This window comes from Diadema setosum, chromosome 14 (assembly GCF_964275005.1).
Source record: "Diadema setosum chromosome 14, eeDiaSeto1, whole genome shotgun sequence".
NCBI classification, from domain to species: domain Eukaryota; kingdom Metazoa; phylum Echinodermata; class Echinoidea; order Diadematoida; family Diadematidae; genus Diadema; species Diadema setosum.
Window position 1 is genome coordinate 36,871,553 of NC_092698.1, and position 20,744 is coordinate 36,892,296.

The 20,744-nt window shown below is 38.1% G+C and overlaps 1 protein-coding gene across 1 annotated transcript in view; it reads right to left on the reverse strand.

Annotated features, from left to right (window-relative positions):
• The window catches only part of LOC140238329 (uncharacterized), a 57,435-nt gene that overhangs the window by 5,225 nt on the left and 31,466 nt on the right, over nt 1–20,744 (reverse strand). Inside the window, exons 18-26 of the mRNA XM_072318263.1 lie at nt 20,079–20,319; nt 19,723–19,826; nt 18,694–18,937; nt 14,254–14,306; nt 4,170–4,308; nt 3,285–3,454; nt 2,843–3,011; nt 1,656–1,752; nt 769–1,078 (exon numbers count right to left, since the gene is read on the reverse strand). Of these exons, the coding sequence (XP_072174364.1) occupies nt 769–1,078; nt 1,656–1,752; nt 2,843–3,011; nt 3,285–3,454; nt 4,170–4,308; nt 14,254–14,306; nt 18,694–18,937; nt 19,723–19,826; nt 20,079–20,319 (1,527 nt within the window). The remainder of the gene's footprint in view (nt 1–768; nt 1,079–1,655; nt 1,753–2,842; nt 3,012–3,284; nt 3,455–4,169; nt 4,309–14,253; nt 14,307–18,693; nt 18,938–19,722; nt 19,827–20,078; nt 20,320–20,744) is intronic.

Consider the following 20,744-nt stretch of genomic DNA (forward strand, 5'->3'; position numbering starts at 1 on the left):
GAAAATGCCAAATTTTCCTTGCGTGGGAGGGGAATACCCCCTCCCACACCTCCCCCCCCCCGCTAGGCCGCTCCGCTCCCTCGCACAGATATTCAAACTGCAAGTCCCTCCCCCACCCCCCATCCCATTATCAAAACAGAACGATGCCCCTGGGATGATTGCTTTATTGACTTAAATCAAGAAAACTGGAGAATACAATACAAAGAAATGGATCCCATATTAGCATTTAATTGAATTTATTTGGACATTATTCAGGACTGCGCTACGTTTTTGAAAGGGGGGGGGGGGGGTCAAAATCGCCTGTCAGTCAAGAAGAAAGAACATCAAAAGACAAGAGAAACAACAACAAAAAAAGTCTTCATACTTTTAAAGTTTGATTTTCAGCCGAAAGTCAGCTGACAATCAAAAAACAAACAAACAAACAAAAACAGGAACAAAAAGTCTTCCTATTTTTGCTGCCACTTCCCTCCCACTTTGTATGGAAAAGAGTGGGACATTTGATCCCTGTAAAGTATGTGTGTGTGTGTGTGGGAGAACCCCCCCCCCCCCCCCCAGGGCTGCGCCGGTCCGGTTATGGGCTTGTAATCGTGGTGATGGTGACTATCGCCGATCATCCCCCCCCCCCCACTCCGCAGTACGGATTTACGCCGTTGTCTTGTAATTTGTTGGTAAGAGGCATATTATGTATTAGATACGGTATTTTCATCTGTCGATGAACAACCAAAATCAAGTAAGCATTGCAACTGGAAACAAGTTATGACACGTTACCTGAAGACTGTTCCGTGAATCTCACAAATTCCACCATTGTAACAGGTTTGAGTGAGGCAAGGACCGGTGTACGCAGGAGGTGTAGTTGGAACCACCAGGCAAGCATAACTTCCGACCACGTTGGTACACAGCCTCCCAGGAGGACAGACATTGTCAAACTCTTCACATTCATCAATGTCCTCATCGCAGAGTGAACCAGTAAAGCCACTGGTGCAGGCACAGGTGTAACTTTGGAAACCATCGACGCATGTAGCGTTGTTGGCACATTGGTGGTTTTGGCAGTCATTAAAGCCCTGTTGGCAATTCATTTCTTGGATTCCAAAGAGACAGGCACATGAATAAGAGTTTAAAACGTTCAGACAATATCCTCTAGTTTTAGAAGGTGCACTTATGCATTTTTTATAATTTCTCTCGCAGTTGATGCCAGAGAATTCGTTTGAACGATTACAGTTCGTTTCTGATTTTCCATAGGTTCGTTATTCCGAAGGTCGTTATTCCGAATGTTCGTTATTCCGAAGGTTCATTAATCCGAAAGTGATATAAGGTTCGTCAATCCGAAAATAAGATAAGGTTCGTAATTCCGAAGCTTTATGTATTCGATTATTTAAAGTTCGTTAATCAGAGGGTTCGTGAAGCCGAAAATGGAATAAGGTTCGTTATTCTGAAGGTTCTTTAGTACGCGCCGTCTTTACATTTTCTACACTACAGCCAGTCACACCATCCCTTGTTATTCGTAAATTGACTATGTATTCATACCACTTAGATTTTCACATCATTCGTGATTGAATTAATTCATTGATGTTTGTCGAAAGACAAAATATATTGGCACCAACTAGTCAGTTTACCTACAGAAGTTAGATTTGGATTGAATCTTCATTTAGGCCTACCTGTTGTTCCGGGAAGGCAGTCGCAGCGATAGGCGTCGTGGAGATCAACACAGGTCCCGCCGTTCCAGCATGGATTAGAGTGACATTCATCCGTTGCCTGTCGGAAAGCAGATGGGTTCGTCACCATTTCAATTCATTCGCTACTGGCAATGACATCTGTATAAACTTTCTTTGCTTTGTTATGTTCTTAGTTCGACTTCCTCAGAGATATTTAATTCACATCGGTATAATTTAGATGTTTACTCTTGATACTCTACTACAAACCCTTGACCACAAACAAACTTTGTTTCGACTGATTGTTAATAACGATAATAGTAATAACAAAACGATGGTGATAATAATAATAATAATATTAATGATAATAATGATAAAAGTAATGATAACACTAATGATGATGATAATGATACGGCCTTCTTTATCAAGGATAGCCTCTTCAGTGTTGTCGCTGCTCTATGGAAGGCCCTGCCATGTCTGCCATGGTCATTGCCGTAGCGTTGCCAGGTAAAAACCTCTCCAGTTTGTTAAAGTGGGTGTGGGTATGGAAAAAAAAAAAAATCTTGTCCAAGGACGAAGGCTGTGGACTGGATCCAAATTCAGGTCTTCCAAGAGTCTTATCTACCATGCTACAGTGTCCCAATTGTGGCAAAGCCTCTCCAAGGCTCAACAAAGTTCTGCTTTTGTTCTTATTCCCTCCTTCTTCTTGTCTCCCACATCAATTATGCTAACACAGTTTCTGCTTACCTTTACTCATCTTCAGTAACATTAAAAAAAAAAAAAAATATATATATATATATATATATATATATCTCCATATATATTTTTGTATTATGTCATATCACATATCATATCATACCATATGATTTTATAACATATTTATATCTTAAGTCTTTTCTTCTACCTCGTCCATTACTTTGGGGATACCTCCCATTCGATTCTCTGTTACATCTTGAAACTTTGTTCCTGTCATTGTTTGTTCTCTCATTCTACTTCTCATCTTTCTTTCTTTCTTTCTCTCTCACACCACCCAAGATTTCTTCATATTCCTCCTTCCCTGTCATCTAGAGCTGCCAGATTACTCCTAATCAACAAGCCTGATTTTGCCCCTGCTTGTTATCCTCTCTCTAAGCACAATATTACTATCACTATTGTTTGTAATAATCACCATGGCTGTAATCAACATTTCTTACCTGGTTGCAGTCGGAACCCTCGTAACCAGAGAGACATATCTTTGCCCCAGTGATGTCATCGCAGTCGTAGTGGCCCAAGTTGTCGTCCCGAGCCAAGCAGTAAACACTGCAACCTGCCGACGTGTCGTAGTAGTGCTGTTCACAGTAAACCTTCACCGATACTCTGATGCTTTTTTTTTTGGGGGGGGGGGGGGGAAAGAAGGAAAAAAATAATTAATTCTCGGAGTAAATGGTGCCTCACTAGATTATCCTTTCTTCAATATGAATATATGCTACACCTTACTTGATCATTGAGTTGAAACTGGAGAAAAAGTGGTCAATAATTCAAGATTAAAAGAATTAAACACAAAATAATAATTTATCTTTGTCATGTTTGTTATCGCGTTACAATCAAGGCGTAGATGTAACGTGAAAAAAAAAAAAAAAAAAAGGTTCCACTCACCTGGCTTGTCCTCTTCCTTGATCCAAGTCCAGAGTTCTTGTTTCAGCCAGCGCGGCCGATCGGAATGGTTGGTACAAGCTGCCTTGGAAGTTGTAACCGATTTGGTCGATCAGATCATGGTCGAAGAAAAGATCATCGTCAATGACCTCAATGTTCGCTCTAAATCCGCCCTGCAGTTTGGCACCGCATGTGTGTATAGGTACAATAACAGAGAGACAAATGAGTTATGGAAGACCAGTGGATGATAAATGAATATTTAAGAAGACATGAACATATTTTTTTTTAACGAATTAGATAAAGTATCATTGTATACATCTCTGCGCATGAATGATCAGATGATACACATTTAGGGTAATCACACATATGAACTTACGAATTTATGTGGATGTCGAAAAAAGTGTATCGGCTTGAAATACATTGAGTCTTATGGAATGGGGTCGAAAGCCCCACGTCATTATTGCAATAGAGCTATGTATAGCTAATCAAATAAGGCCTTTGGGCTTTTTATCAGAAAAGAAGATGCACTAGCAATGTTTGGATCTCTGGGATGCAAATTGGTATACCCGCTAAAAGTGACACTACGTACGCAATGCAAACCCACTAAACAACAATACGTCTTGTAACTGTTTATAACATTGGCTTAAAGTGCAACAGTATTTTGTGTGGGTTTCTTCAAGACGATGGGAAGAAAAATTAACTTGCCAAATTTCCAAAGTGCCGAATTTACTTGTCTGTTATTTTCTATGGGTTGTTACTCAGGATATTACACGAAGCAAACGCAATACTTAGTATATCCTAACATGAAATCCACCGGCTACAGAGAATGTTAAAAGCTTTTTTTTTCTTTTTTTTTATTTAAACCCGAAGAGGAGATGGTTATCTCACCTGCCACGAGTTGATAGAAAGTTCAAGAGGGTTTTGAACCGTGTTCGCCAATGTCTCAGGAAAGTGGAAGTCATCGTTGTCCATATACAATATGTCGGTCTCGTGGTTGCCATAGGGACAGGAGCTCTGGGTGAATGAGCTGTGAGTAATATGGATAGATTGCACGTGAATAAACTGATTACATTCAATACACTGAAGTGTCTCTTCTTTTCAGCCTTAGCTAGTCGAAATCTCTGCCATTTGAATCCACCTTGCTAAGTCCTGAAAGCCAAAACAATGAAACTTTAACAATATTTACCCATGCTAAGAGGGGACCAAGACCCCGTTTACAGTGAGTGAAAGTGCCGAGCTCGGCAGCCGAGCCCGGCCTTCATTTCACTGTAAACGCGCAAAAGGCCAAATGCTGTACCAAAATTGGCCGCGCATTTGGCCAAGCTCCGGAGGTAGTCTGGGCTCGACCGCGGCCGAGCTCGGCCTTTTCTCACTGTAAACGCAAACTGGGCCTAATGCGGTAACAAACTGCGACCGGCGCACTCCCTATAATAGCCGTTTGTTTACAAGCAGAGCGCGACCACGACAAATATTAAAAGGTTTGAATTAAAATTCCGGGCCGAGCCCGGCACTGTAAACGGACAGAATTGCGGGGCCGAGTACCGCAATAGAGGCAGGGCTCGGCCGCGGCTGATCGGCCCGGCCCTGTACTGTAAACGGGGTCTTAGACTAAAGTATTGTCATATGGTGAATATAGAGTTACATTGGAGACATTCCATAGGTCATTCGAATGAAAATGTATTCTAATGAATGCCTTAAAAGTTTTCTTTGTCAAACAGCTGGCATGATAATATTCTTTTTTTGGGGGGGGGGGTATTAAAGTCAAGAGTGGCGATGCATGAGCGTAAAGCAGCGTATCCAACATTGTGCAGGCCAGAGGCGAGATTTGGACTTGGGCTCTCCTGTTCCCTAGAGCTAGTTCCTAGAGCCTCAGGTCACCCAACCACACTTCTCTCATCGTGCTCAAAATTACTTGCCTTGTAACTTCGGAGAAACACAGGAGGAAGTAGTTGTCGCATGCGTTGCAGAAAAAGAAAAAGTCGTCGCAACAGCCACCGTCTAATTCTTCGTGATCTGAATTGGAATATGTATCGAGCTGAAACGATACTTTGACAACAGCCGAAACCTAGGAAGATATAGGAGAACAATGTCAGGTATACGGTCTAGCAAATACAAAACAGAACCCTGGTTTCTGTCTTTCTGTTGATAGAAGAAATAAAAACAACAAAAATATCGGCGAAATTCTGTCAGGGCAAGAAGACTCCAAAGCTGCAGTCCCATACAACTGGTCATATTCAAAGAGCTGTCAGTACTCTTCGTATACACAAGAATTGCACAGGTACATTTGAGTGTGTGATAATCGATGTTTAATGCCGCCATCTTAAACAGCAACCTGATGATTAAAGGACAAGTTCACCTTCATAAACATAAGGATTGAGAGAATGCAACAATATATAGTAGAACGCATCAGTGAAAGTTTGAGGAAAATTGGACAGTCGATGCAAAATTTATGAATTTTTTAAATTTTTGTGTTGGAACCGCTGGATGAGGAGACTACTAAGGCTCGTGATGTCATATGAGTACAACAGTATAAAGAAAATGTAAAGAAAATTCAACATATTTTCACTTTTTTCGCATGATAAAAGAGCACTTGACTTGCCTCTTTCTAAAGGCAATGGGAATAATATTACCCATAAAATATGTCAGTAACGAGTCAAGGGAATGTGTACTTTTTTTCAAAAGATGAAATTTTGTGAAATTCTCTTTATATTTTCCTTCATATTTTTGTACGCATGTGGCATCATACATTGCAGTAGTCTTCTCATCCAGCGGTGACTGCACAAAAACTTCAAAAATCCATAACTTTTGAACTTATAATTGTCCGATTTTCCTCAAACTTTCAATGATGTGTTCTACTAATATTGCTACATTCTCTCAATCCTTATGTTCATGAAGGTGAACTTGTCCTTTAATTTTGAACTCTATACCATAGGTCGGGTGTACTTTGCTTGTTTACAGATTCATTTCAATGAAATGTCACTGAATGATAAAGCATTCTAAAGAAATTCCAGAAATAATATGTGCACGCCGAAGTGTAGGCCCTAAATCAGAGCTGTTTGTTGTTAAAGCGTTTGAAACTATACCTTCCCGGAAAGGAAATAAAAAGAAAAATGGGGGAAGGGGCGCCCCTTTAATTTTTTACGGAATTCCTGGATCCGCCACTGCATGGTATATAGTCTTCAAGACATAGTGTAGTTCTGTATAATTCAAAATGTCAGACTTGTCCCCGGCCACGCCCAAGTGGAGTAATTTTTACTTTTATTTTATCAATCCTAGCGCATTTTCTCGGTTAAGTATAGGTTAAGTTTCACGCAATTCTGCATGTCAATCGAGTAATATTATGATAGCTTGCAAAAGATTGTGGGGGGGGGGGCGTATAACTATGTAACAGAAGAAATTCTTAAAAATCATATCAGTGCGTTAGCTCTTATGTGAGGTCATTGATTTTTAGTACTGATGCGTATCCAGTATACAATCTCAAATCTGTTTCAACAAGTCGTCAAAGTGATATTTCGGATCCTCGTTACAATGTGTACTGTTTGGCGAACAATATTCTTCTATGTTCTTTTGTTTACCAAATTTGAAGTGGTATATAAACATTAAGATGTAGTGATGTCAGATACAGGGCGAAGGACAAGGAAAAGACTGGGACAGGCTTGATGCATTTTAAAGAGATCGCTTAGATGATTCAATAACTTTGTACTGATTTATACAAACCAGTCTTCGTTGAATAGTTTTCAAAAAGGGTATTTAACATTTACTGCAGCGTGGTATGAGGAGGGTGTATAAGGAAACTTTCGGGTTGAATTATACTACGTGATCCTGGACACGAAAATAGACTCGTCCCAAGAAAAATTCGTCCATTCTAGCAAAACTATTTCAATACCTATATGGACCAGGTCCCGTGATCACTGTGCTCATGAACAAACATGACGAGTGTTATGCACACAAGCCCAAATTAGGTTTCAAAATGTCAGTTGATTTAGAACTTGAACAATTTCATTGTAGTCTGCATATTCAATGTTCTGGTTTTTTGTTTCCAGCATCCTTGTGGGAAATCCGAATATTTGTAAGCTTTTTGAACCGTTCTTTGGTTACGTCTTGAATATCATCAGCGATATTGCTGGTTATAATGACTGTGGCAATGATCATCCTTTTATACGAAATAGAAATACAGGGAATTTCCCCGTGCTGTACCAAGACGATCATGACAACAAAGCAAGATAAATACAATCCCCGTCATGTATCAACGCAAAGCCGTTAACATTGTACATCGAAATAATGCGAACAAAAGTTGAATAGCATTGATGTGCTCACAGTGATATTCTGTGCAAGCTTTTATATCTGAATGATAATGGCTTGTTTCAATAACCCCAGTAGTTCCCCTTCTCCCTCCCTTCCCCCCCCCCCCCCCTCTCTCTCTCTCTCGCTCTCTTGCTTTTCGATGGTATTCATGTACAAATGGCGCTGCAATAGGCCAAAAAAGGGACAAAGTTCCGTGTTTAAATTAAGCTACACTTGGCTTTGCTTCATCCTAACGTAATGTTAGGAAGGTTTAGAAGCCATACAAACTCAAAGGGATGGTACAGTATTGGTGGAGATGAGAATTGGGCTTTTAAGTTTTTGCAAGATACCAAGAAAACACTTATGAAATAGTACAGAGCATACCATTTTAAGATGAATTCAAAGTTTATTTGGTGAAAATCGGGTTTGGAATAAATGAAACATCCAAAAACAAAGTAAAACAAAGCGATCGTAATAAAGTGTGGGTCCCACACTTTATTAGAATCGCTCTGTTTTGGATATCTCAGCCATTTCAAAACCAATTTTCATCAAATAAATGTTGAATTCCTCATGGAATTACATGCTCTTTCATATTTCATAAGAGGTTTCTCATTATCTCACCAAACAATGTTAGAAACCTGAAATTAGGTCTCAACCAAAACTATACAATCCCTTTAAATGATCGTATCGTCCTCAAATTCAAGAGTTCGCTTAACTAGCATCCATGGGGGAATTGGAAAAAAAATATTTCTATCCCTTTTGAGTCGTCCTACGATAATACAGTTATCATAAATACCACAGACATTGTCAATGAAGTTGCTGGTTATAATGGCTGTTTTGACTATTTTCTAATACGCATTAGGGAATTTTCCTTTTGCTGTACCAGGGCGACGAGGGTAACAAAGCAAAATTATGGACCAACGTAAAACAGTTCACATTGTACATCGAATTTTAGTCGGCTTTGAATATCGCGTCACCCTAAAAATATTATACTGCGGTCCGATTCACTTTGAACGGGTAGTCACCAAAATAGATGAACAAAAGATAAATAGAAAAGAGAAATATCAATTCTTTCAATCTATAACTCTCAAAACCTTTTATATCCCTCTATGTCTATCTTTCTGACTATGTTTTTATGTATAATATGTGCTGTTGAAGTACTTATACGAAGAACAAAGGATAAAACCCCGCGTTAAACTGAAGCTATTGTGGTTTCAGCTTCATTCCCATGTCAGATGCAACGACAGGGAAGTTTAGGAACTGTATTATAAACTTTACCACCAAAAAAACAAAACAAAAACAAAACCTAACATAAACTGAACCTATGAAACTACCATGGTTGCAATCAGATGTTGTATTTATTGGAAACGAAGTACAGCCGTGAGAAATTTGCACAATGAATAAAATGTTACTGATACAAGTCGAAAAAACCCCCACAAAAGCCGCTGAAATTCTCCTTCTTCCATCCGGTATACTATGTGTCACATAATAATCTATTATACATATATTTCATATGTATAATAGATTATTATATCCCGATTATATCCCGATGGAATCCCATTTTCTTTGCTCATCTTTTCCACTAATACATACATTTTGTAAGAATATGGGTCACTTTCTCTCTCACTTTCCCTCTCTCTCTCTCTCTGGGGTGGGGTACATGTAGCTGGAAAAATTACCTCTTCTTATAGGTAATTACTTATTAACACTCCAGGCACTGCCTGTATAAAAAAAAAAGAGAGAAAAAAAAAGAGGGAAAGATAATAAAAGCGATGAAAATGAAACTCTCGTCAAGTATTTAGCGTTCTATTCAGGAGGGACCTTGTCTTGTGAAACAAATTTAATGATCGTTTATGACGCTTAATGGAAGGGTAACAATCACATAATGTATAACCATAGTCAGGAATGGCACCAGAAATAGAAACATTAGGTAGTGGGTGGTATCAGGTACGAGAAAATATAGAAGTAGCCCCCAGAAGTAGCCATGCCAGGTTTGGTTGAAATAGTATACTAGTGGCAAGGGTAGCAGTGGTCGTAGCAGCTGCGTTATCAGATCATTTAAAGGAGCACTTCAGACGATTTTCATAATTTCACATCATGTATAGTACATAATTCGACAACTCCATGTATAGATTTGTGAAATTTGTTGTGGTCCTTGAGCAGAGAGACCAATACCAAAAATCTTAACAAATTACACTGAACAAAGTTGATGACATAGGAGGCTCACATATTTCAAAAATGTCGCAGTGTAATTTCATTTTCATTATACAATACCACTTAGTTAACAAGTTCACCTGTGTACAATCTATGTATGCTTTCTTCTTTGTTTTGCTTCCTTGAGCCCCAACTCATGGATTCTTATGGTGAGGATGCCATGTCATCATCCTTGTTCATTGCAATTTGTTATGAATTTTGAAAACAATAAATTCATAGCAAATTGCAATGAACAAGGATGATTCTTATTCTTATTCCTCAGCCCAATCACTTTAAATTCTGAAATTCTACTCATTGTAACTAATTTATTGTTGTTCAAAATGTAGAAAATCTGAAAGTCATTCGAACGTCTCACAATACCGGAGGTAGAAGGCAGTTAGTCCCAGAAGTGGTAGTACCATAGTACAAGTTATAATGATAGTGGAGGTAACAGGAGCACACGTTTGTTTCAGTGGTAAAATAAGAACAACAAACACGAGAATTCGGGGTTAGGGAGATTTTTATAATGTAATGCACATCAAACAGGCATTTCGTGAAATGAAACAAGCATACACTACAACCTCCATAACGTAAAAAAAAAGTAAAATAAAATAAAAGGGATATTACTCAGCTTATCATAAACAGTGCTTCAAAACAAATTAGGCAGAATTTGCAAAAATATGATCATTTCTGCAGTTGCATGATTCATGTAAAATAAAATTTTCCAACACGCAAATGTATTGCGCAAATTAATGATGTCAAGAATGTATACAGTGGCGGATCCAGAGGGGGGCGCAACCGGCGCACGCCCCCCCTTTAATTTTCGTTAAAAACAAAGAAAATAAAAAGAAAATACTGCAATGAAACCCGGAAGTGGCACCAGAAATATTAGTCACGCCCCCCCTTTACAGAATTCCTGGATCCGCCCCTGTGTATAGCATCGTATAGTCCTAAAAATTAATTAGACCAAGGAGGGACGAAGAATAATAAAAGGTACAATATTGGCAGAACCAAGCTACATTTTGAAAAGCTCTTGATAGACGTATGGACCAATAATAATATAAAGTCAAACCTGCCTTAGCGGCCACTGAAAAATCCCCCCGAGAGAAAAGCCCTGTTAAAGACCCTGTGTATAGCGGCCACATGTCTAACACGGCCAGTGGCCACAAATTTTGTTTCCCGCGGTAGATTTTAACCTGTCTATAGCGGCCACAGACCCAATGGAGCCGTAGCCGAGCCGATAATTCAGCGTGTTTTTCTGCTTTGTAATTAGCCGTGCGGGCTACGTTCAGTGACCGCCATCGCTGCATTCATCCCTCATTTAGTTATAATAATGCACTAGTGTTAGGCTTTCTTCACGACAACACACATACTACTGTGCAACAATTTCATATACACCGGCATGGTTAAATGCACGAAACGCACGGTGTGTGCATACGTACACACATACATGTATATGTATGGATACAACGATGATGTACATGTAAGCAATGCACACAAAGTTGGATTACCTGTCTACATAGCGGCAACTTGTATATAACGGCCACTTTTTCCGTCTCCCTTGGGTGGCCGCTACGGACAGGTTTGACTGTGTATGTGTGGTATCAAAGATTATTTACATGGCCCATTGTCGGTATCAGTTAGATTACTGTATAGTGATTAGTTTATTTCACATTTTAGACATAAGGTGTAATGGATGCGCCAACTGGATCAGTGTAGGATAATAGAAAAACACGCTTGCTTATCTGCCACCACCTTCTACATGTTCTACATACTTTATTCAGATTACTGTGGACCAGGTTCATGTGTACTCACCATATCTGTTGAAATTAAGATGGCAAGGAGTGCTTTGAAAAATGCACGTCTTTTGGGGGAATCCATCATTGCAAGAAGAAACACAATTCCATCAAATAATTTTCTCTTACTCCTTGACTCCACCGGGCTCTGCTTGTGCCACCTAAAGATTAGATCCTCGACGTAGTCATATGCTTCGTTGTCAGTTTTGATGCCAAACAGGAGAGTAAACTCGCTGCCTATTTTTGATTTTTTATTGATATGAATGATGAGATCTGGGTAACTGACTGGCAAAGACCGCAATGATAACCTGCCTTATGGAACGAGCGGTGCAATTTGTTGCACCTCCTTGCTTTAGTCTATCCAAGTAGGTATCACAGTCTTCCCGAGTTTATCATGCGACTATATCCCACCGGCTGGAAGATCTTTAGAAGCGCGTCATTTATTGACGGGCAACCAAAGAATGAAATATGGTTCAAAATACGTCGCACGCTAGACTACCTTTGCTTTAGCTGTTTGTTCAATGTTCTTTGTCCGGAAACGAATCTGTCTTTTCTTCTTTTTTTTCCTCATCGCTAGAGCGCTTTAAGGTACATCTTACCATTTGCCTCACGCCAACACGTGAAGTTCTTATTACGAATTTCACACACAGATCAGTTTCTTATGAGAACTTTCGAGATCATGATAAGAACTCAATGAATACTGTGCAATAGAGATAAACTTGTGCCGCGAAACTTATTTGTGAAAAGGAGCCATAAAATGAGCAAATTTAATCATGTTTCAACCTCAATAATTCAAAATATGTCGTAGAATGTGCAACAACATTCCAGGGATCTCTGCAATTGAATATACCCATATGGAACAAACACACGGTCACACAGTGTGGTTCATGTGGAAATGTCCCAATTTCACATAGTTACTATGTGAAATTGTGTCCGAATAAAACAATTCTTTTGTGCCTAATATTTACGTGAAGTACGTATTCAAGTATATATATATATATATATATATATATATATATATATATATATATATATATATATACATGTATAAATATAGTGCGAGAGATATTGTATTTTTGGACAGAAGATGAGCACACGATGCTGTGATGCAGGACATCACGTCAAATGATACACGTCTCAGCAGGTAATTCATAGAATGTTGTTGTTGTTGTTTATATATCTGATTCAAGAGTTGATATATTTTGGCAGTGGTTAAGGTTATCATATTTCGGTAATATAAAAAATATATATATGTTGATTTAGATAGTATTATATCAACCGGAGGTGTGTGTGTGTTTGCTTGGGTATGTGTGTGTGTGTGTGTGTATGTGAATATGTATATGTGTGTGTATGTATGTGGGTGTGTGTGTATGTGTGTATGTATACATATATACCCAATGCAAATAGACATATGAACATAATATATGTATATGATTTTGTTTGTAATTATTATGCTTAGAATTATGAGAAAATATGGTTATTATATGTCAGCAGCTTGATATAAGAATTTATTCATATATATTTTTTTGGACATATGATGTTATTTTGATGATGAGATGAGGCTAGATTGGAATTTGGTATTGAATTGAATGACTGATTTGTGTACATAAATGAAATAATTCAGAAGTTTGGTAATATATGAAATTGCTTCATATATTATGACACATCAGGTTATTCAGCTACTATTCTGTTGGTAGATCCTGAGGAAGGCCTGATGACTGGCCGAAAGCTTGACTGAATAAAAGGGAGACTCAAGATCGAGAGCAACGTCCGCCTCAGTCTAATTTCTTTCAGTATATATATACAGTATGTCCCAAAAAAAATTACAACGGGGCTTTCCGCAATGATATCTTTAAAAATAGTGAATCAATCTACATACAAATTCAGGGTATGAAACTATAACTCATTGCCTACATCTTACAGAAAATCCCATTCGATTTGCTTCAGTGGTCAAAGAGAAATGAGGAATTTTGTAGAGTATGTCGGGAATCTCTTCTGTCCAAGTTCTGTCTATTACTCACACACAAGATCATCAAAATGCTAAACTCCAATTCATGACATGCTTTACAACAATCCACATTTCTCTGTAACCGCTTAACCAATTCGAATGGGGATTTCTGCAAAATAGAGCTAAAATGTTATACTTTAAGACCCTGAAGTAGCATTTTAAAAAATAATCATATTGGGCGTTATCAATGCGAAAATCTGATTGTAATTTTTTTGGGGACCTCTGCAGTAAGTCACCCCAAAATTACAATCAGATTTTTTTTTCGAATTGATAATACCAAATAAGATCAACCTGTCTAAGTGCTACTTCAGGGTCTTAAAATATAACATCTTAGCTCTATTTTGCAGAAAACCCCATTCAATTTGGTTAAGCGGTCACAGAGAAATGTGGATTGTTGTAAAGCATGTCATGAGTCTGATTCTTCCAATTTTAGCAATTCAGTGCTCTTGTGTGTAAATAATAGACAGAATTTGGACAAAAGAGATTCCTGACATCCTCTACAAAATTCTTAATTTCTCTTTGACCACTGAAGCAAATCGAATGGGGTTTTCTGTAAAATGTGGGCAATGAGTTATAGTTTCATACCCTGATTTGTATTTAGATTGATTCACTATTTTTAAAGATATCATTGTGGAGGACCCCGTTGTAATTTTTTTGGGGACATACTATACATATATATATAGTCATTTACCTTGGGCACACGGAGACCGCTACCGACGGTTTCACGTCCTTCCGCTGGACGATCTAGTACAGATCGTCAAGCGGAAGGACGTGAAACCGTCGGTAGCGGTCTCCGTGCGCCCAAGGTAAATGACTATAATGCTCTGCTATATATTAGCATAGAGCACTTTTTCCTGAATCCTTCACAAACTCTTCGCACTTGTATACATATACGTTTGAAATGTAGGTTTATCCCTCCAACACGATGCCCAGACGTACGCTAGAGGTACCGGCCCTCATGGGAGGGGTATTTTTTCCTATCCAACACACACGAACGCGGTTATAACAAAGATTTAGTAAAAATTCAGGTCCAAAATTTATCATCTATAATCTTTGTACACTATTACGGTGCAGTTGCAACGAAATTAATTTCGATATAACAAGAAACAAGTGCCGGTTCCGAGGACTTCGTTAAAACCATGATAACGGGAGTCACCTGTATGAAATGTCCAGTACTTTTAATTTTGACCTCCCACTCAAAAAAAAAAAACAAAAAAAAAACCCCGAAGATGCTAGTTATGAGCCTGTATACTCCTTTCTGGTTATTCGTGATATTGACCCCAGCCCCGCTTGACACACACACACACACACACACACACACACACACACATACACACACACACACACACACACACACACACACACACACACACACACACACACACACACACACACAAATGGTTGGAACGAATATGATTTTATATGATACTGGACATTGATTGCAAGACTAAGTACACTTGTATAATACGTTAACAAATGGCATACAATGCTAGCAAAGCGCCACTTCAGTCTGCATAATCACAGGAGGTTAAGCATCGGAGTGACACTATAAAAATGTTCTATATATCTGGGTCCATGTTACTATGGAGACACTGTTTTCAAGGGTTAATACGCTGTAAACTTAATTAATTACGTAGCCACATAATGTGACAATACTGTGGAAAATCAAACCGAAGCTAAAGTTGTCTTTACTTGAAGAATCAGAGAACAGATTTCTATTTTTTAATGGATAAAAAGGTTCTACAAATTTGGAAGTTTTGCATGAAACATTGATATCAGTCACAACCCCATTGCCATATCATGTAAATTAGACAAGGTGATCATGTCATTTCTGTTCTATTGATTTGCGCACAAAAGTACATCGTTAAAAACTCTCCTTATCACCAATAATCAAAATCGTCACTGCTTTAATGGTCACAACTCAACAACCTTGTCATGTGAGGGATGTAATCTTGAATTTGTCGAAAAGAATTCAGTGCAAGAGAGTGAGCAGGTCCCTTTAGGTAATGAAATTATCATCTCATCTGATTTCCTCTTGTTACTATGACTAATATCACTGTCTCGGGAAAACATTACTTTTAGGAATGAAAATTTCATAAAATTCCGATTTATCGGTTGATACATAATATAACTGATAGTCTCGTTGTTTTCTGTTCGATTCCTCCTGTTGAATAAACTTAAAGACAGATAAGATTTTCACTTTGATAATAATCAACTCAAATACCTTCTTTTCTTGGAACTGTACTTCTCTTGTGCATTGGTTGAGAATGACACTTATTTTAATCATTTGACGACACTTGGCATTCAAAGGAATATTCACACCATCCTAGCAAAATATCGTAATGGCTTGCTCGATGTAGACAAATTGTTGATTGCATCTCTGCTTATAATGGCCTACTCACGTCATTTGTCAGTGGTTATATAACTTAGACACTAAAATACTTCACAACGCAATATTGATGTTCATGTTTACGTGCAATTCCATCAGCTGAAATGCTATTCTGACACCTTCAGTTATTATAACATTCAGGAGCCAAAGTATCAATATTAACATTTGACCTACTGATTGTCAATAATCAAGTTCAGTGTATGGGGGGCTCCATAGAATATGTCCAATGAAGAAGTTATAGTCAGCATATATCATACTTTCCATAAGATGATGTCATTACTGGCGCTTTGTAAAGTTCATCATTAAACATAATTCATGAATGTTCATGTCGATGCGCTATATCGCAATGGAATATTACTAAGAGGAACATAATAAGACATGTGTATGACTATGCAAATTAAACACCATATTATAATATATATATATATATATATATATATATATACATATACATATATATATATATATATATATATATATATATATACAAAATTATGCAAATAATATATATTATTGCTTATCACAGTACCACCATTCGTATTTCTTTGTACTAAAGTTGCAATCTAAACACCTAAACGCCTGGTCACAAAGCCCAAAAGTCGCGTAAACCCATGAATCACGCACGAAATTCGAGCCTTACGCGATACATGAGCGATTTGCGCATTGTATCAGTTTGTCTGACGTGGAACCGTCGTAGTTGTCCGCCGATGTTCGCCGGATCGGCGCTTTACGCGATTCCAGGTTTTGAGCAGCTCAAAACTCGGCTTCGCGTAAGAGTTTACGCAGTATTGCGCTGTTTTACGTAATTTCTTGCGTAGTTTGTGTAGTTCTTACGCAGACAATGCGCGAAATATGCGTGGAATATCAGTGATCGTTTGCGAAACTGTTACCGCTAGATCGCGTTCATCGATGACTTTCCTCTAACGATTAGTAGGCATATATGACGCATGTTTCGCGCTTGTGACACCTACGTATTATTGAAAATCACTGAAAAATTATTGCGTGCCTATGCGCTGAAAATGCGTGGTTTGTAATAGTGATTTTTGCGTGATCTTTCCGTAGTTCTTGCGCAATTCATCGGTGATTTCATCGCGTAAATCACCGAAAATGGTCAAATTCTCGACATACAAGCATAGCACGCACAACCTAATTTCATGCGTGATTCATGCGTTTACGCGACTTTTGGGCTGTGTGACCAGGCCTTTAAGCTATAGTTTATTTTTTTATACATTTTTTTACCAAGAATCCGCTATTTCAGACATTTCGTAAACGGTTATATACAACAGAATGAAAACGACAGCATCGTATGTTGCAAATAATGCCTATGTTTTCCTACGCCAAGCTTTTAATATTACGCAAATACTGCTTATCACAGTACATTTCCATCTTTCGTATTTCTTTGTACTAAAATTGTAATCTATACACCTAAAGCTCCACTTCCTGCCATACGCCCCGATTTTCCAGTATAGGAACCTACATCTTGATATCATGTAAAATGCGATATGCTGAAGATGAATTTTATTCTAGCTGTTCTTTTGTGCTTTCGAACAGTGCAAAAAATAGATGCATTGCTCTTCACAAGTGTTTGAGGATATACTGCTAGAATATACAGCTCTATTACAAAAAAAAAAAAAAAAAGAAAGCAAGAAAAGAGCGCAATATACTTACGTTGGCGTTCATATATAGTAGTTATAGAGTAAAATCAAACAAAGGGAATAGTCAAAGCTTCATTTAGTAACAAAGAGAAAGTCATGGATTACTCCCCCCCCCCCCAAAAAAAAAAAAGGGGGGGGGGTAACAGACGCAGTCATTTCATTCTCACAGTTCTTCTTTGACATTGATTCAAACACGAGGGAAATATCACGGGCATCAAATAGTTTTCCAGTTGTTAGCATGACAATAATTGTTATTCAAAGCGTAGTAGTATTAGATTTGAAACATTGAGAAAAAGGTACTATTGCAAAACAATTATACGTGAACAACATTGGAAAGCTTTCGACATCTTTTCCTCACCTAATATGGATATGTCCTTTTTACCCATACCATAGATTCGTGACATGTACAACTTCATAATTCCACGACTCTCTTATTCTGACCTATCTAAATGAAACTTTGACTATTCTATTTCAGGTTAGTCTTTACATCAAAGGGATATTCCTTTCTGATATTACGTTGTCTCTGTAAGAAAGCAGTAAAATCAGAGTAGTAAATCTCTGAAAATTGGGGGAAATCGGGCACATAAAAAGTTGGGAATTGTTAAGTTTATAATAGAGAGTAAGACAAATTGGCATATGTGTGCTGTAGGGATTGCGAAGCTCCATTTGTATGTTTTTTTTTTTATAAACAATTTTGAATACTTGGGCCCTTACCAAATTCATTTACTAAAAAGGAAAAGAAAAGCATTAGTCTTCAAGTATACAAAATACACGTCTGACGAAATATTTCTTGTGAGAAAAATGAAAACCGGTTATTCTTAGTTTACTGGAGGAAACTGAATGAAGAGATACTCAACACCTAGCTCACAGACTTGTTAATTCAAATGTCTTACTTTCCAAACTTTAACAATTTAAAACTTTGTGCGTCTGATTTTCTCAACAAAGTTTAACTGATCAACCTCTCTATTTTTTTCCTCATACAAAGCAACACAAAATCAGGATGGAATTTCCCTTTTATTCTTTAACAGAGCGTTGAATTTTTCTTTGATTCTCTGGCGCTCAGTCAATTTACTGTGCTATATATTACATAGTCATTCTCTCTTGCAGAACCAATGGTCTGTCTGTCGTTGGCCATCCTACAGCCGTGTGGCCCACCCGAATTGGCCTGGCCCTCAAAGCCCGGATTTATAAAGTTGTTAGTATAGTGAGGATTTGGCGACGCCGAAGAACCATACCCAGTGCTGCCAGTCATGTTCGACCCTTGCGAAGAGCCACTCGGAAAGCTCGTGTCATATAAAACCGGTTCTGCTGGTCCCCTCCTCCTTCTCCCTCTAGCAAAAGAAACACAAGAAGCAAACTAAGCATTTTTTGAGAGCGGTTCTGTTGTAGCTACCAAGTCGAGTTTTGCAAAGCTAACATTTCATTTCATTTTCATTTATTGTTTCTGCATGGTACAATAATAATCAAAGAAATCATTGTGACAGAGAACAGATATATGATAAGATCCGAGGAGGCCACATTAACTTCGACATTAGCTTTATGAGGACTTTCAACGCCCTTCAACCATTGTTTTAAAGAGATACACAGCTTGATAACAGAATATGGGATAAGATGGTAGAATAGGCAATTGCGCGCTGTGCTTTCTGATGTGATTGTAGTGAAAGTTTGCCCTCTCTCAACCAGATTTGTGTAGTTTCACATTACCTCGATGGAAAAAAAAATGAGAAGACAATGTAGATATTTTAGATTTGACGTATTCTTTATCCCTTTTCTACATTTGCTCATCGCCCTTCCTTACTTTATACTTCTTCGGATTTTTTTTTCGAGTTATTGTTGAAATTAGACTTCAGAATCTGGATTCTGTTAGCTACTATATGAAAGTATGAATCATTGAGGCGAATAGAGTTGCACTATTTTGCTCTAGAGTGTTTGTTATAAGAAAGAAAGATAAAGAATAGAATTTCGGTTCACACCAGACATGGGTATATTTGTGTAAAATTCATGCTAACTCCATGTTGAATATCCAGTGCAAATATTAAAAGACTGGACCCATATAGCAGGCTCTCGAGATTAATAGTGTCCATCAAAACCAAACCAAGTGCACAAACTGACGTACCCTCTGATTCTTATCACGACAGCTAAGACTATCGCGAGTATCACCAGAGCACCGGCAAGGATGAGGGTCCATACTGGTATTCCTGTTCCACCAATCTCTTCGAACTGTAAAAATTTGAAAAGGAATAAATCAGTATCGGATGATGTCATTACTTCGAATACACGAGAAATCAAAGTGCATGTAATAAGTAGAAAGTCTCTTTTCAATCATCACCCATTTTTAAAAAAAGTTATAGCAACAAAAGTTTTTTTGAAATAACTTCATTACAAACCAGTAAAATCCATTTCACTAAATACGCCATGATTTTGACTCCAAATGTGGGAGAGTTATATTTATGCACATACAGAAGCTCTTACCAAGAGATTGTTAATCCCAGAACCGCCACCAGATTCTGCGGTACTGCTGACCACATAAGGAGGGTCTGTTCTCGTGGTTGGTCGAGGGGATGAAGGGTAATGGATGACGAAAATCTTAAAAGGATGGACGATAACATTTTGGACGTGTACGTCGAGATTCGATAGACCACGTGCTATGTCTGCGCTGCTGGTAAAGACGTCGTCAACGTAAGCATAGAAGCCGATGTCTGTGTATTCTTGTCTGTATGATGAAAGCGAATTTGTAACATTAGTGGCAGTAAGCAGTGGGATACATTTCAAGCAAAAAAAAAAATCATAGGTCACAAGAATTGTATTCCCCAATGAAGCTTTGGTAGAGGGAATGCATTTTACGTATAAGATTCTAACTCCTTCTCATATCCACACCTCGGACATTTTGTACTTTTCTGTACCTACAAGGAAAAACCATATCGAATGTAAAATGCTTTGTTCCTCTCTTCTAACAGGGACTCTGAAACGGATAATTAAAGGGGTATTCCAAGCGATTTTCATAGTTTTACATCATGTAGTACATAAATCGACAACTCCATGTATACATTTGTGGAATTTATTGTGGTCCTTGAGCAGAGAAACAATACTGAACAATGATGATGACATAGGAGGCTCACATATTTCAGAAATGTAGCA